The sequence below is a fragment of the Heterodontus francisci genome, chromosome 11, assembly GCF_036365525.1.
Source record: "Heterodontus francisci isolate sHetFra1 chromosome 11, sHetFra1.hap1, whole genome shotgun sequence".
NCBI classification, from domain to species: domain Eukaryota; kingdom Metazoa; phylum Chordata; class Chondrichthyes; order Heterodontiformes; family Heterodontidae; genus Heterodontus; species Heterodontus francisci.
The window spans coordinates 78,357,095-78,374,704 of NC_090381.1; the positions used below are offsets into that span (position 1 = coordinate 78,357,095).

At 40.7% G+C, this 17,610-nt stretch overlaps 1 protein-coding gene across 2 annotated transcripts in view; it reads right to left on the bottom strand.

Moving 5' to 3' along the window:
• The window catches only part of zgc:153039, a 180,059-nt gene that overhangs the window by 121,860 nt on the left and 40,589 nt on the right, over positions 1 to 17,610 (bottom strand). For both annotated transcript variants that reach the window (XM_068042295.1, XM_068042294.1), the window contains exons 3-6: positions 6,344 to 6,484; positions 4,647 to 4,934; positions 3,611 to 3,718; positions 3,067 to 3,178 (exon numbers count right to left, since the gene is read on the bottom strand). In XM_068042295.1, coding sequence (XP_067898396.1) covers positions 3,067 to 3,178; positions 3,611 to 3,718; positions 4,647 to 4,934; positions 6,344 to 6,484 — 649 coding nt within the window. The remainder of the gene's footprint in view (positions 1 to 3,066; positions 3,179 to 3,610; positions 3,719 to 4,646; positions 4,935 to 6,343; positions 6,485 to 17,610) is intronic.

Here is a 17,610-nt window from a genome sequence, read left to right on the forward strand (position 1 = left end):
AGAAGGTAAGATAGGGAAAAACGTCAGCTAGAGTTACTACTATAAAGTGCTGATGAGTGGATATCAGGCAAGGAAAGAATTGGGTATAGCTCCCAAACACCCCACCTTCCCCCCCCCCACCGTAGAACAGCTTGTTCACACTCAGTGCTGAAGCTTACACATGAATGGGTACTTCAACGGGGTATTTGCAGCCAACACCTGTGGAATTGTAGCCCAGCATGAGTCAATGCCTTCATAAAAGGCAAAACCAGGGAACAAAAGATATTTTTCTTTCTAATTGACCTAAAATAAATGATTAATTCAAATTATTAAGGGCCAGTTACAATAATTTAATCCCATACAACTAAAACAATTAAAAAAAAGGATATTTCTCTATAATCATCCTTATTTTCATTTCTTTTCAAAAATAACTATTTTCTACTTTTCTAACCTTTCTGACCCTAAAATTCAACCACTCCTAACCTTTCCTAGATGTCATGCCTATCTCAGAAACGTCTCAAGATATGCATTACATTAAAGCCACTATGTAAACCCAAGGTCAGAAGAAGTGGGGATGGTCACTGATGATTGCACGGAGTTCAGTACTATCTGTAACTCCTCAGATACAAAAGCAGTCCATTCCTGCATGCAGCAAGGCCTGGACAACATCCAGGCTTGGGCTGAAGGGTGTTAAGTAACATTCATACCACTCACATGCCAGGCAATGACCATCTCAAAAGAGAGAGAATCGAACCATCTCCCTTTGATATTCAATAGCATTATGTCATGCAGGTCCCCACCTGCTAAGAATGAGGCACATTAATTTCACCATGTGGAATTGTTGCTGGGAAGAGAAGGCCTGTGACAAGGGGTTGCCAGGCCCCTGGCTGGAAAGACATTTTTGCATATCAACAGAAAGCGGTTGGGAACAAAGGAGCTATCCCCTGCTCCAATACAATCCACAAACAGATGTGATCGGACCAGTTGGTCACATAACTAACCTCCTTGGCAGTCTGAGTTTTTTTTCCCTGAGTTGTGCAGTTTGAGCTGAGAGCTTGCAGAAAGTCCTTTGCTCCTGGACTGAAAAGACCTCTCCTGTCTGCTCCCATCTCTTTCTCATGGAACTCAAAAACCCACTGAAGACACATGAACCCCAAGAGAGAAAAGTCTTCTACAGTGAACAAGGTTTAAGAAGAATACTGGGCCCCAACAAAAAGCAAGATCTACCTACAATCTACCTACAGCAAGCTCGAAGCACAATAACAAAAAACCCTCTTCAGAGATTTCCTCAAACTTTTCCACTTTATTTTTCCTCTGTTCTGTTCCTATCTGCATGTGTGTATTGTGTATGCATGATGCATGGGTGTATCGGTAGGTGCTAAACGACTTAAGAGATTAAGTTCAATAAATGTAAATCTTTCTTCTTGAAACCCAAAGAAAACCGGTGTGTGTGTGCTGGTCTCTTTGCCTTATAATTGGAAAGCAGTGAACAAGGATTCACTAAGGGGGAGCTAAAAATACAATGTGTTTAAAATTAAACCCTGAAAGGGAACCCTAGACCTCTTTCTCACCTGGTCATAACAATTGCTATCGCTGAATCCCCCACCAACATCCTGGGGGTTGGGGGGTGGTGGGGTGGAAAAGAGGAGTTACTATTAATCAGAAACTGAGCTGGACCAGCCATATAAATACTGTGACTATAAGAATAAGTCAGAGGCTGATAATTCTGTGGCAATAGCTCACCTCCTGACTCCCCAAAGCCTGTCCACCATCTACAAGGCACAACTCAGGAGTGTGATGGAATACTCTCCACTTGCCTGGATGGGTGGAGCTCCAACACTCGAGCTCGACACCATCTAGGACAAAGCAGCTTGCTTGATTGTTCGTGGGTGGGGTGTCATTCACTCCGCTCACCACCGACGCACAGTGGCAGCAGTGTGTACCATCTACAAGATGCACTGCAGCAACTCACCAAGACTCCTTCGACAGCACCTTCCAAACCCATGACCCCCACCGCCTAGAAAGACAAGGGCAGCAGAAGCATGGGAACACCAACACCGGCAAGTTCCCCTCCAAGTCACACACCATCCTGACTTGGAACTAAAATCACCATTCCTTCATAGCTGCTGGGTTAAAATCATTGAACTCCCTCCCCAACAGCACTGGGGGTGTACCTACCCCACACAGACTGCAGTGGTTCAAGAAGGTGACTCACCACCACTTATCCAAGGACAATTAGGGATGGGCAATAAATGCTGGCCTTGCCAAGGACGCACATTCCAGGAACAAAGAAATGATTAATGGTATTACAAAGAACACTAATAAAACTAAGGTGCACTTTCAGGCCAGATCCCAGCAATAATCTTGTGAAAGCTATTGAAAGTCACAGAATTGCATTGCTTTAGGGTGTGATGGCAGCTGCAGCGATCCATCCTTGTATGCTGCTGCACAGACTTTTTCAGGTTATTCCATTCATACAAGACAGTATGCCTGTAATATTCTTTCCAAATATACTGTTGTGTAATCAAAAACTATGCATTGCAAATAGCATAACAATTAAGACTACAAAAAAAGTTACTGAACAAGAAACACAGCTTAGAGACACAACTTCCTGGAACACAATATATATTAAATCAAAATACATATACACATACTGTTGTTGCTGAATCTTTGACGCTTACCCTGACCATCAATACTCTTAAAACATAACAGTGCATTCTTTTGTTTGATATCAATTAAAAAAAAAATCTTGGCTTGTTGATATCAACTAAATTGGTTGGGAGGAATTTCAACTCAACATTGTGAAGGAATAACATGTACATCTGAAATAGTATGGTAGCAGAGAAAACCAGGATAATTTCCATATTACTGTATATGGCTCTCAAAATTAGATTCACTTTTTCCAAATGCTTTAAAAAGATGGTTATCGCAATGATTCTTATAAGCAAAAAGAAACACATACTTTAATATTTTTTCTTTGTCATCGTAAATCCATTTAACTATAATTGTGAGAAAAAAAAAGAGCCACACAGAGGACTTCTTTATTCAACAAGAGATTAGAATTTAGCAAGAAAAAAATTGACTCACCTCTCACAAGTGCAGCTGACCATGAGAGATAAAATATTATATATGATGTATGTAAAAACTACAGCTGTAATAGTGCCTCTGGGAATAGAATAACTGGGGTTCTTTAAATCACCTGAAAATGATATCAAAGCAAGGATTTACAGCTTCAGTTAGTTGTTTTTGTAACCTAAATTTTATTGAATTTTTCATGATGCATAGAAAACAGACATTTGCTACCAACAAATATCATTTAACAAATGATTTAGCAACAAAAGTATCACTATAGATTTAGCACCATAATAAACATTGTAACATATATGGAGAACACTAAATCCTTACAAACTATCATGCAATACATCTTGCTGATACCATGTTGAAAGGTATTCAAACCTTTTTTTACAAATACGTCAGCTAACAGAGCAACAGCACAAAACAGAAGCCTATTTTCCAAAATATTAGAAATTCTAAGTAATCATTTAATTGACGTGTACACAACGCACAATTAACAACTTTATGGTTACACTTGACACCCACATTACACTTCAAATATTTGTTTGAAACTTACCTGACATATTGGATCCAGCCATAATACCAGTGCATCCATTGAACATTACTGCAAATACGGCAGCGAAAGTCATCATTTTACCAGTTGTGTAGTCTGCTATGTAGTCAGCTGCAAGAGAAAATTGGAGGAAAAACTTAGAACTTTTTTTTTTCCCCAAAAGAAAATAAGATCCAGTGTGAAGAAAAACTATTGAAAGTAAATGGAATTTAATGGTAGGTGAAAAAAGGGCTGCCTTTGCTTTCCCCTACTCTGCAGTCTTGCTCCACACATTAGGAATGGCAAAGAACTCAAGTATAAATTAAAAACAGAAGAGAGGGCATCATTTTCCCCTCTGCTTCCTGCTTATGAAATTGCCCCATTCATGATCCAGTTAGAACAAAGATGTCAGGTTCATCCAAAGATTGAGTTGACAGCAAGTTGCAATGAGTTTGCACCAACAATTTTGCAGTTAGGTGACCAATCTGGGCCGATTGCTCTTGAATATGCTCATGCACTGGTCTAGTAACAATTCATCACCTGACACTCTGAATAGGGGTATGAACCATAACATGGACACACTCGAAGAAACCTGAGAAAATCCAATACACCTGTTTTAAACTGTTAGCTTCTGTGCTGCTCCCATTACACACGAGTTAGCTGACCAATGTAACAGCAATTTCCAGAAAGTAAAGCATTAATTTATTGCCCTTTGGAAAGAGTTTTGGAACTGCTCATCTAGATTTTTTTTAAAAACTTCTGTCACCAGTAATTTTCATGTTAGAAAACTATTTGGTTTTGAGGAGAACAAAAGTGAAATACAGAAGAAAAGCTTAAAATTATCTTCTGCAAGTCATAACAGAAGGTCAATGTGGATTAATTAACTTCAGTAATTAGACTTAATACATAACTTAGGACAATTTTTAATTAATTTTAAACTTATAAATAAGCTGGAATAGATACAATAGGTCATCATAAAACGTTATTGTCTTAATACTGTTTCAGCCTATATGCATTTTGAATGAAGTTACATTACTACTTATTTTTAAGATTAACTTACATGGAAGATTACTCTTCAGAGTTGACAGTTTAAATCCAGTGAATGAAGCCTCTGAGCTGTTTCCTAACGACATTGTGATGTTAATAGATTTTGGTGCCACTGCAAAAAAGCTGATGAATATTGTGCCAAGTACCACAATAACAATAATGAAAATTATGAAGGAGGCTTTTGCATATATGTCAGCTCCAACCAAACACACGAGAAGACAGAAGATAAGAGCCACTGTGCCATAGAGAAGTTCATACCAGTAGGACTGAGGAAGAACTTGAATACTGCTTGTGGTTTGCCCTGCAAGAGACAGTGGTTCAATTAGCAATATACTACTTGCATCCTATTTCCTGTAAAATTTGAGCTGTATTTTAATTTGTACGGCATGGACAACTGCAGGAATCCGAGTGGCATTAAAGATTTTATTGTCTCAATCAATATGATAGTTGTTTCTCTTTAAATCTGAATGCCACGTCAACAGAAACACACAACTCTCAAGCTATGGCTGCCATTTGCTCTCATTGCAGGGGGACACGACATGAATGCCATGGGCTTCACACACTTTCGTCTAGGAAGTAGTTACTGGTCTTGCCAGCAGTAAACAGAGTGGCAAGATGTGTCTTGCATTCACAGAGTTCACCTTGCCCATTCCAATGTGGGAATGGCTCAACAACTAAAGATACTGGTTCTTCCCCACAGGAGGGAGCAAAGTAAGCTGGGCCACCACAAGCCATTCCTCCATACATCTAAGGCCGGGTGGGTGAAAGCAGTCCTGACTGAATTATTTGTTTAAAGTCTACAGGGTACTAGCAGACTAATAAAGTATCTGGTTGTGGAAATTCAAGTTTTGTTTCAATTTAGCTTTCGTACTGCAAGGATTATCCATCCCAAAGCACTTACAAATGTACTGCCAAACTTATAACTGCCTAGCCTTTAGTCCTGCAATCCTCACAGGAGGTATGGAACTTCCAATTTGTTCAACAATTCCCTTAACTCTACCTTTGACACTTCAACCTCAATCAAATTTTCCTCTCACCTGGTTATTGATTGCGCTCCCTCAAATCAAGGAGCACAAACTTGAGTGCACCTGGTGCACTCCCTGCTTCGATAGCCATTGCCAGATCTGGTTGGACCATTATCGAAACTTACTAGACCTTTCTCTCCTCTGTTAAAATCAGCTACTATTCTAGGATCATTCTGGAGCGCAAAGAAGGCTTCTTCTCCCTAATAATAACCGCTTCCTTAAATCTCTCACACTTGCCCTCTCCAACCTCACTGTGAAGAACTCACTGGTTTCTTCATCACAAATGTACACCTCCCAGATCAAGACAGATCCTCCAATCCATACTACCTATACTGTAATTGAACAGTTTCTATAAATGAAATACCTTTTTAGCACAACATAAAATGGTCTCTTCATTTCAGAATATACTTAGCAATAGCCAGCAGGAGACAAGTTCCCCTGCTCCACCAGCAGGCCCAACTCACTCAGTTGTGGTTGTAGCGCAAGAAATGAACTTGGGGGCATCAAATCCTTACTCTTACACCAGTTTACCAATCAATCCTCATTTTTCAGCTAACTTTTCTTTTTACTGCCAAATAAACAACGCAGCTGTGTGCATAACCACCCCCATGTAATTACAAGTGCATAAAGTTTAACAAAAATACAAAATAGAATTTGGACATTTGATCTAAAGTCATGTGCTTACCTGTTGGTGGCAATCCAAAAACGTCAACTATAGACTCAACAAGTCCCAATATATAGAGAGCACTCCCACATATATTTGCAAAGAAGAACATGATCCCAATGCTGCCTCCAAATTCTGGACCCAATGCTCGACTGATCATATCTGACCACAAGCATCTGTAAAGGAAAAAACTGCGAAACCTTTTTTAAACCTGAAAAATTATTCATTATTTACACAGTTTGCATACAAGAAGCTGTCCCACACTAGATGCATTCTAAAAGCCACCAAGTGCAGTATCAAATGAGTACTTTTCAGAATTAATTCTGAATCTTTGTAAGATTAGTAGTTATCTACGAACGTCAAAATGTAACCATTTAGTTGCCAGAGAAGAGAACTCTGGATGCAGGCAAGCACAAATATGAGCTCATATTTCTCCATGGTACATAGTATAAGAATGCTGTAACATTCCAAGTAGGAAATTCCATTTAGTCTGCTATATCACAATTTGATAGAAAGTTTATTTACTAACCATTTTCCTTTTCCTACACACTCTTGTTAATTGAAATGATTCAGTTTTAGGATACAAATAAGAAATTTACCACAGTTTTCCGGTATAAAACATGGGCCCGGAATTTGTTGCAATGGCGATATTGGTGACCTGTACCATAAACCATTGTGCTCCTTAACCCTCCAGTGGCAAACTCTCAATTTGAACATTCTGCAGCAAACATAGTGGCTGATAGGGAAAGACACGGCCAATGTCTGATACACATCCAAGGTGCAGGAGCCCGACAGAATACAACAGGTTATTTAAATGTTTCCATTAAAGTAAAAGAGTTAAACCATTAGTGTAGGTTTTACAATTTGGATAGTTAAATTAATTAGCACAAATGAAAACAGTATTTTTTTCTCAGTTTGTAATTCATTGGGCCAGATGTTGCTGTTCGCAGCAAATAAACAGCGTGAGCCGTTCATTACACTTACATTTGTCCACATTCTATGGGATTTTGCACTGAACTTTAAATCAGAGCACCAAAATGGCCCTCCACATGGGATCTTGGAGCTTTGTCAACAGGGCAAGCAACTGTTTGTCTCAACTAATCAGTTGAAAAATCATTAACGAGCAGTGCAGTGTCTGAACCAGGAAGTGTCAGCTAGAATATTGAATAAATATCAAATTAGATACAGAAAGCAAAACGAGAGAGGGGGAAAGAAAGATGGGATTAAGGGACAAAAAAAGTAAGTGTCCTTTTAAATTATAATCTCAAACAATAATTAAAATCTGAAGGATTGAGACTCCAAACTTGTAAAAGTTAAATTTGGTCAGAGAGGGTGTTTGGCATTAAGACATATCACAGATAAAAATTTATAAAAGGAATGGACAAGCTCTAACTTTTTCTGGTGTGTTTAGTGTATATTTATCATGCAAGTACAGCAACTTCACACCTATGTGTTTCAATGCCGCATCTCTCAGATACTGCTATAGCGAAGCTTCTGGGAGGAACAGGGCAATTTGGACAGCAACTTCCTTATTTCCACGTTTCACTGTGCATGCGTGGTCGTGGGAAGTTGCTGTTTAATTCGCACTTAATGGTGAGTGCTGTTAGCCTCACCATTATTTCTGTAGCAAAATCTGGCCCATTCACTTGCTTATAACCCGTACAACATGAAGGCACCAGTCTCCTAAAACTAGGGCTGCTCATCGTTGTTGCAAATCTAAGTGCCTGGTTAACTTCATTTCTGACAGTCTGTTTTTTTAAGCAGTGGCTGGTTATTTTATTTTGGACAAAGTCATCACACCAACGTAATGCTGGTTTGATAAAGACTGAAGCAGCTATCTCCTTGCACGTGCAATGCACAGCTGAATATAATACTGATTTATTTCACTCCCTTCTACAACAAACAGGGTTGTTGTATTGACTTGACCTGGGTGTGCAAGATGCTTCATTGGCAAAATGAGGAGGGGTTTAATTATTTACAAACTGCCATTATGGCATATCAAATGTATTTGGCAAAACTGTTTATTTCCTTTCCTAATATTGTCATGAACCTGTTTTTTTCTCTCCTTGGTTTAAAAACAGTGTGCGCGCCTTTAAGACTTCGTTAAAAACAGTGCACCTTTAAAAGAGATGATTCTGGAATTCCTGAGACAGCGCGCACAGCAAGACAAGGGAGATCACATGATGTGATGTTTCCACTTTGTGTGGGGAACTGGCAGAAACCAGTTAGTTCTGAGACCTTCCAGCAAGGTGAAATGAAGAGAAAAAAAGCTGTCTATTTCTCTCTCAGCAGAAAATTCTACAAGAAGCTACAGGAAGAAATGTTGGGTGCTTGTGATAAAAGGGACAGCAATAATCATGGGGGGTTTTCATTTACATATAAACTGGGAAAATCATACTGGCAATAGTAGCCAGATGAGGAGCTCATAGAATGCTTTCAAGATAGTTTCTTAGAGCAGCATGTTCTGGAACCAACCAGACAGCAGGCTGTATTAGACTTGGTATTGTGTAATGTGACAGGATTAATTAATGACCTCAGAGTAAAGGTACATCCAGGCAACAGTGACCACATGTGATTGAATTGTACATCCAGTTTGGGAGAGAGAAGAGTGGGTCAAAGACTAGTAGTTTAAACTTGAATAAAGGCAACTATGTAGGCATGAAAGCTGAGCTAGATGAAGTAAACTGGGTTACTAGGCTTGAAGATAGATCAACAGAGAAACAGTGGCAGACATTCAAGGGGATATTTCAGAATACTCAGAATAAGTATATTCCTACTATAAAGAAAAATTCTAAGGGGAGGACCCACCATCTGTGGTTAACTAAACAAGTTAAGGAAAGCGTCAACCTCAAGGAAAAAGCATATAATTGTGCAAAGATCAGTGGCAGGTTAGATGATTGGTCATAATATCAAGAGCAGCAGAAAATGACTAATAAGGTTGATCAGGGGAAAGAAATTAGAGTATGAGGGGAAGCTAGCTAGAAATGTAAAAATGGATAGCAAGAGTTTCTACAGGTATTTAAAAAGGAAAAGAGTAGGTAAAGCGAGTGTTGGTCCTCTAGAGAGTGAGAATGGGGAATTAATGGTAGATAATAAGAAAATGGCAGATGGAATGAACAAATATTTTGCTTTCATCTTCACTATAGAGGATACAAAAAAACATTCCAGTAATAGCTGTAAATCAGGAGGTAGAAGGAAGATAGGAACTAGCTGAAATTACAATCACCAGGGATGTGGTACTAGTATTGGACTGACAAGCCCCGGGTCCTGATGGGCTTCATCCTTGGGTCTTAAAAGAGGTGGCTAATGAGATAGTTAATTTTTCAAAATTCACTAGATTCTGGAAAGGTTCCATCAGACTGGAAAATAGCAAATATAACCCTTTATTCAAGGCCGGGGGGGGGGGGGGGGGGGGAAAGAAAGAGAGAAAAACAGGTAATTATAGGCCAGTTACCTTGACCTCTGTCATGGGGAAGATGTTAGAATCGGTCATAAAAGGAGGCTATAGCTGGGCACTTAGAAAAACTCAAGGTAATCGGGAATAGTCAGCATGGTTTTGTGAAAGGGAAATCACATTTAACCAATTTATTGGAGTTCTTTGAAGGAGTAAATGTGCCGTGGATAAAGGGGAGCCCGTTGATGTACTGTACTTGGATTTCCAGAAGGCATTTGACAAGGTGCCACATAAAAGGTTATTGTGCAAAGTAGGAGCTCATAGTGTAGGGGGCAACTCCTTAGCATGATAGAAGATTGACTGGCTGGCACAAAACAGAGTATGCATAAATGGGTCCTTTTCTGAGTGGCAGGATCTGACGAGTAGAGTCCCACAGGGGTCTGTGCTGGGGCCTCAACTTTTTGCAATTTATATCAATGACTTAGCCGAGGGGTGCGATGGCATGGTAGCTAAATTTGCAGATGACAAAGATGGGTAGGAAAGTATGTTGTGAAGAGGACATAAGGAGGTTGCAGACCGATATAGATAGGTTGGGCAAGTGGGCAAAAATCTGGCAGATGGAGTATAATGTGGGAAAATGTGAAGTTATTGACTTTGGCAGGAAGAATAAAAAAAGTAGAGTATTTCTTAAACGTGGAACAACTGCAGAATTCCAAGGTGCAGAGGGATCTAGCTGTTCTAGTGTGCAAGTCACAAAACGTTAGTATACAGGTACAGCAAGTAATAAAGCAGGCTAATGGAACGCTATCTTTTATTACGAGAAGAATTGAAAATAAAAGTAAGGATGTTATGCTTCAGTTGTACAGGGCATTGGTGAGACCACACCTAAAAACAGTGTGTGCAGTTTTGGTCTCCTTATTTAAGGAAGGATGTAAATGCCTTGGAGGCAGTTCAGAGGAGGTTTACTACCTGGAATGAACGGGTTGTCTTATGAGGAAAGATTGGTCAGATTAGGCTTGTTTTCACTGGAGTTTAGAAGAGAGATGGGAGACTTGATGAAAGTATAGAAGATCCTGAATGGTCTTGACAAGGTGGATGTGGAAAGGATGTTTCCTCTTGTGGGGGGTCAGGACAAGGGGGCACTGTTTTAAAATTAGGGGTCGCCCTTTTAGGACAGAGACGAGGAGAAATTTTTTCTCTGAGGGTTGTGCAACTTTGGAATTCACTACTTCAGGTGGTGGTGGAAGCAGGGTCATTGAATATTTTTAAGGTGAAAGTAGATAGATTCTTGTTAGGCAAGGGAATCAAAGATTATCAGGGGTAGATGGGAGTGTGGAATTCAAGACAAACAGATCAGCCATGATCATTTTGAATGGCAGATGGGCTGAATCTACTTCTGCTCCTAATTTGTATGGTCGTACAAGCCACGTTAATTCCCTAAAGAAGAAAAGCCTTTCTCTCTCAAGACACCATTTGAATTGCTGTGCTCAAAGAATTGTTCAATGCTTGCTACAGCCAAAGAGTTGAATGCCTATCTTCTGAAGGACTATTTTCATCAAATACACATCAGAAGACCTCATCCACCAGGAACGTAACATGCAAAGACTTTATTTTATTTATTCCTAAGAGACAGCTAGTTTGAAAAACTCCACTTTTAAAATGGTTAACTGTTAGTTTTGAGTGCATGTGTGAGAATGCGGGAGTTAGGTTAAAAATAAGTAGTTATACAGCCTTTAGACATAGGTTTATCTTCATAGTGTTTAAGATTTAGTTTTTTTTTAATAAATATAGTTAATTTTTTGTTGTCTAAAGATACCTGGTTTGGTCTGTTTCATTCTGGGGTTACTAGTGTGTTTAATTTGGTTGTTTTCCGATTGGGTGTGAAAGCTTAATAATATGCTGCGACCTGTGGAGTGACGGGACTGAATTAACAGTGCGTGGCTCCCGCTGTGGTTGCAACGATATTAAGGTGGACTTGTACGAAAGGAGATTTGTCTAACTCACACGCAACATCAGGAAGTCCTTGTATCCCCTGTTACTAGGCATGTTTTAAATAAATCCATACAATCTCAACATGTAAAGTAACTAGATTGTTAGAAAATAGCCAAATTTGAGTATAATTCTCTTTCAACATTTTAAACCAAGTAATTTTATTTATTGAGAAACTCATGTAATCTGCGAAAACATGCTGATCGACTGAAAACTGAGTCTTCCAGTGGCATCCTGTAAGTGACTACGGTGATCACGGTGCTGTTAGTTCAGCAAACCTGATCTCACCGTTGCTTTTACTTGGGGGTGGAGCTATGATAATTAGTTGTCCAACGCTCCTGCCGCGGTGCTCCGTGCAGTCGTGCAAAATTCCCAGCAAATGTTGGCATGGCGCATGAGATAGTAGAAACCACTCAAGCCATAATTTCTTGTGATTTCTGCACGATAATAATGCCATAGATGCACCATTCCTATGACAAGCTTTCAGCAAATTCAGGCCCATGTTCTGTAGCTTTCAATCTTAGGTCAATTTCACACCTCATTTAATTTTCTATCTGCTCCTTCACACTTCACCAGTTCCTAGTTATACAAGTTAATTGATCAAGCCAAGATAAGCGTGCAGAATACTGTACTAATGTTTAGCCCTTATCCATTTGGCAAATGATTTTGTTTCATCCTGAAATGTCTAAATGATCTCACAACCTGGAAGCCCTCGTGTTGTTTGAAAGGATAATGAAAAATTGCATTCTTAATCAAAAACACGATAAACACAGGAAAATCATTTTTATAACTGGACTTTACAACATCATTGGAAGATTATACTGCAAATTCATCTTTTGTAATTTTGTAGTTTTCACAATAGAGTCAGAGACAAAGCACAAAAACAGGCCCTTCGGACCATCGTGTCTGTGCCAGCCATCAAACACCTATCTATTCTCATCCCATTTTCCAGCACTTGGACGGTAGCGTTGTATGCTATGGTGTTTCAAGTGCTCATCTAAATACTTCTCAAGTGTTGAGGGATCCTGCCTCTACCACCCCTTCAGGCAGTGTGTTCCAGATTCCAACCACCCTCTGGGTGAACATTTTTTTTTCCTCAAATCCCCTCTAAACCTCCTGCCCTTTACCTTAAATCTATGCCCTCTGGTTATTGACACCTCCGCTGAGGGAAAAAGTTTCTTCCTATCTATCATATCAATGCCCCTCATAATTTTGTATACCTCAATCAGGTCCCCCCCCTCAGCCTTCTCCATTCAAAGGAAAACAACCCTAGCCTATCCAGTCTCTCTTCATAGCTGAAATGCTCCAGTCCACACAACATTCTGGTGAATCTCCTCTGCACCCTCTCCAGTGTAATCACATCCTTCCCAGAATGTGGTGACCAGAACTGTACAAGGTACTCCAGCTGTGGCCTAACTAGCGTTTTATACAGCTCCAACATAACCTCCCTGCTCTTCTATTCTATGCCTCGGCTAATAAAGGCAAGTATCCCATATGCCTTCCTAACCACCTTATCTACCAGTACTGCTGCCTTCAGTGATCTATGGACAAGTACACCAAGGTCCCCCTGTACTTCCGAGGGTCCTACCATCCATTGTATATTCCCTTGCCTTGTTAGTCCTCCCAAAATGCATCACCTCACTTCTCAGGACTAAATTCCATTTGCCACTGCTCTGCCCATCTTACCAGTCCATCTATATCGTCCTGTAATCTATGGCTTTCCTCCACACTATTTACAACACCAATGTTCATGTCATCTGCGACCTTACTGATCATACCTCCTATATTCACATCAATATCATTAATGTGCACTACAAACAGCAACGGTCCCAGCACCGATCCCGGAGTACACCACTGGACACAGGCCTCCATTTGCAAAAACAACCCTCGACCATTACCTGGTGCCTCCTGCCACTAAGCCAATTTTGGATCCCATGGGCTCTTACCTTCTTAACCAATCTCCCATGCGGGACCTTATCAAAAGCCTTACTGAAGTCCATGTAGACTACATCTACTGCTTTACCCTCATCTGCACATCGAATCACCTCCTCAAAAAATTCAATCAAGTTTGTTAGACACGATCTCCCCCTGACAAAGCCATGCTGACTTTCCTTGATTAATCCCTGCCTCTCCAAGTGGAGATTATCCTGTCTCAGAATTTTTTCCAAATAGTTTCCCTACCACTGATGTTAGACTCATTGGCTTGTAATTTCCTGGTTTATCCCTGCTACCCTTCTTGAATAATGGCACCACATTTGCTGTCCTCTGGTACCTCTCCTGTGGCCAGACAGGATTTGAAAATTTGTGTCAGAGCCCCTGCTATCTCCTCCCTTGACTCACCTAACAGCCTGGGATACATCTCATCTGAGCCTGGGGATTTATCCACTTCTAAGCCTACTAAAACAGCTAATACTTCCTCCCTTTCAATGCTAATTTGTTCAAGTATATCACAATCCCCCTTCCTGATCTCTACACCTGCATCGTCCTTCTCCATAGTGAACACAGATGAAAACGAATCATTTAAAACCTCACCTATGTCCTCCGGCTCCACACACACATAACCACTTCGGGCCCTACTTTTTCCCTGGTTATCCTCTTGCCCTTAATATACTTATAAAACGCCTTGGGATTTTCCATTAACTTGCCCGCCAGTGTTTTTTCATGTCCCCTCTTTGCCCTCCTAATTACTTTTTTTTTTATTAAAGTACCTCCCCCTGCACTTTCTATACTCAAGGGCCTCCGCTGTTTTCAGCACTCTGAATCTGCCATAAGCCTCCTTTTTTTTCCCCCTTATCCAATCCTCTATATCCCTTGACATCCAGGGCTCCCTGGACTTATTGGTCCTACCCATCACCTTTAAAGAGAACATGCTTTGAATGACTCCCACTGGTCTGATGTAGACTTTCCTACAAATAGCTGCTCCCAGTCCACTTTGGCCAGATCCTGTTTTATCATATTGAAATCGGCCTTCCTCCAATTCAGTACTTTTATTTCTGGTCCATCTTTGTCCTTTTCCATAACTACCTTAAATCTTACAGAGTTATGGTCACTATCCTCGAAATGCTCCCCCACTGACACTTCTACCACTTGTCCGACCTCATTCCCTAGGATTAGGTCCAGGCAGTACAGCCCCTTCTCGTCGGAGTTTCTACGTGCTGACTCAAAAAGCTCTTGTCTGCAATTTAAGAATTCCACCCCCTTTAAGCCTTTTGCACCAAGACTATCTCAGTTGATAGTGGGGAAGTTGAAATCCCCTACTATTATTACCCTATTATTTTTACACCTCTGAGATTTGCCTACATATCTGCTCCTCTATTTCTCCCTGATTGTTTGGCGGCCTATAGTACACTCCCAGCCAAGTGATTGTCCCCTTTTTGTTTTTAAGTCCTACCCATATGGTCTCATTTGAGGAATCTTCTAAGATATCATCCAGCCTTTCTGCAATAATTGACTCCTTGATCAATAGTGCAATGCCACCTCCTCTTTTACACCCTCCCCTGTCACACCTGAAGATTCTATACCCTGGAATATTGAGCTGCCAGTCCTGCCCTTCCCTCAACCATGTTTCTGCGATAATGTTTTGAAGATCAAGATTCTTGTGAATATTGGGAGAGAATGGGGTAAGGGCTTTCCCATCCAAACAGTAAAAATTATAAAAGATTATACTACAGGTAAAATTCTGGTCAATTTTGGTTAGAAGTGTTTCACTTTACCTCGAAAGGCAATCATAACTACCAGTATGCACGTACATAAAATGTAGTGAAATGCCCCTGGGGAGAGGGAGACTGTAAATAAAGTCATACCAAGCAGATAGTGAAAAGACTCAGGAAAGACAGCCAAAGATATGCTCTAAAGAAGTAGGTTTTGAAGGGAAGGACAGATGTAGCAAGGGAAAGGGTTTTACTAAGAAAATGCCAGAGTAGGAGTGTAATGGCTGAAGGCACTGCCACCATTTTTTTTTTTTTTTTTTTTTTAAGAACATTACAGCGCAGTACAGGCCCTTCGGCCCTCGATGTTGCGCCGACCTGTGAAACCATCTGACCTACACTATTCCATTTTCATCCATATGTCTATCCAATGACCACTTAAATGCCCTTAAAGTTGGCGAGTCTACTACTGTTGCAGGCAGGGCGTTCCACGCCCCTACTACTCTGAGTAAAGAAACTACCTCTAACATCTGTCCTATATCTATCACCCCTCAACTTAAAGCTATGTCCCCTCGTGTTTGCCATCACCATCCGAGGAAAAAGACTCTCACTATCCACCCTATCTAACCCTCTGATTATCTTATATGTCTCTATTAAGTCACCTCTCCTCCTCCTTCTCTCCAACAAAAACAACCTCAAGTCCCTCAGCCTTTCCTCGTAAGACCTTCCCTCCATACCAGGCAACATCCTAGTAAATCTCCTCTGCACCCTTTCCATAGCTTCCACATCCTTCCTATAATGCGGTGACCAGACCTGCACGCAATACTCCAGGTGCGGTCTCACCAGAGTTTTGTGCAGCTGCAGCATGACCTCGTGGCTCCGAAACTCGATCCCCCTACTAATAAAAGCTAACACGCCATATGCCTTCTTAACAGTCGTATTAACCTGGATAGCAACCTTCAGGGATTTATGCACCTGGACACCGAGATCTCTCTGTTCATCTACACTACCAAGAATCTTCCCATTAGCCCAGTACTCTGCATTCCTGTTACTCCTTCCAAAGTGAATCACCTCGCACTTTTCCGCATTAAACTCCATTTGCCATCTCTCAGCCCAGCTCTGCAGCCTCTCTATGTCCCTCTGTACCCTACAACATCCTTCGGCACTATCCACAACTCCACCGACCTTAGTGTCATCCGCAAATTTACTAACCCACCCTTCTACACCCTCTTCCAGGTCATTTATAAAAATGACAAACAGCAGTGGCCCCAAAACAGATCCTTGCGGTACACCACTAGTAACTAAACTCCAGGATGAACATTTGCCATCAACCACCACCCTCTGTCTTCTTTCAGCTAGCCAATTTCTGATCCGAAGCTCTAAATCACCTTCAACCCCATACTTCCGTATTTTATGCAATAGCCTACCATGGGGAACCTTATCAAACCTATGGTGGAATAGAGAAGACAGGTAAATGCACAACAGATCAGAGTTAGAAGAATGGAGCTATGAACGGAAGTGCAGGGTTGAAAGGTTGCACCACCCTACAAATACCTCCCTGACGCAGAGGTAAATAAGGTTGAGGAATTTGAAACAATGCACTGGGGGAAGGGAGTCAGTGGAGTTTGGCAAACAGATGTTGGGCATGTTGGAGTTAGCTTATAAGAAGGTGGAACTTAGAAATTGGCAAGGTAATATTCGAGACGTTGAACCTGGAAATTATGAGGATATAGGTGGAGTTTCAGTAGCACACACTTCAATCTTGGTCCTGATCAGCAATGGCATTACGAATGCAATTACAAACATGATCCAGCATGTTCGGGCCAATACACATTTAGCCGACTACCAAGAGCAAAATGCAAGTTGTGTAATATGCAGTGGTCTAAAAGGGATAAATACATGCAGCAAGGTCAATGTATTCTAATGTCTTGTGGAAATTGAGAGTCAGCACACCTTTTTGTTTCAGAAGTTATGAAGTAATAATGTGATTTCCCTTCTTTTGGTCTCTCTGCCTTTATATTGGGATGAACTTGCAGAAAAGCTCGACAAACTATTACATAAGAATGGTACAGTGAAGGGATTTATGTAATGAGGAAGCAAATTCAAAAGTACTGTAGCTTCAAAATACCACATGGACTGCAGCAGTTCAAGAAGGCAGCTCACTGCCACTTTCTCAAGGGCAATTAGGATGGGCAACAAATGTTGGCCTGGTCAGTGACACTCATCCTACAAACAAATGAAAAAAAAACTATATTCAT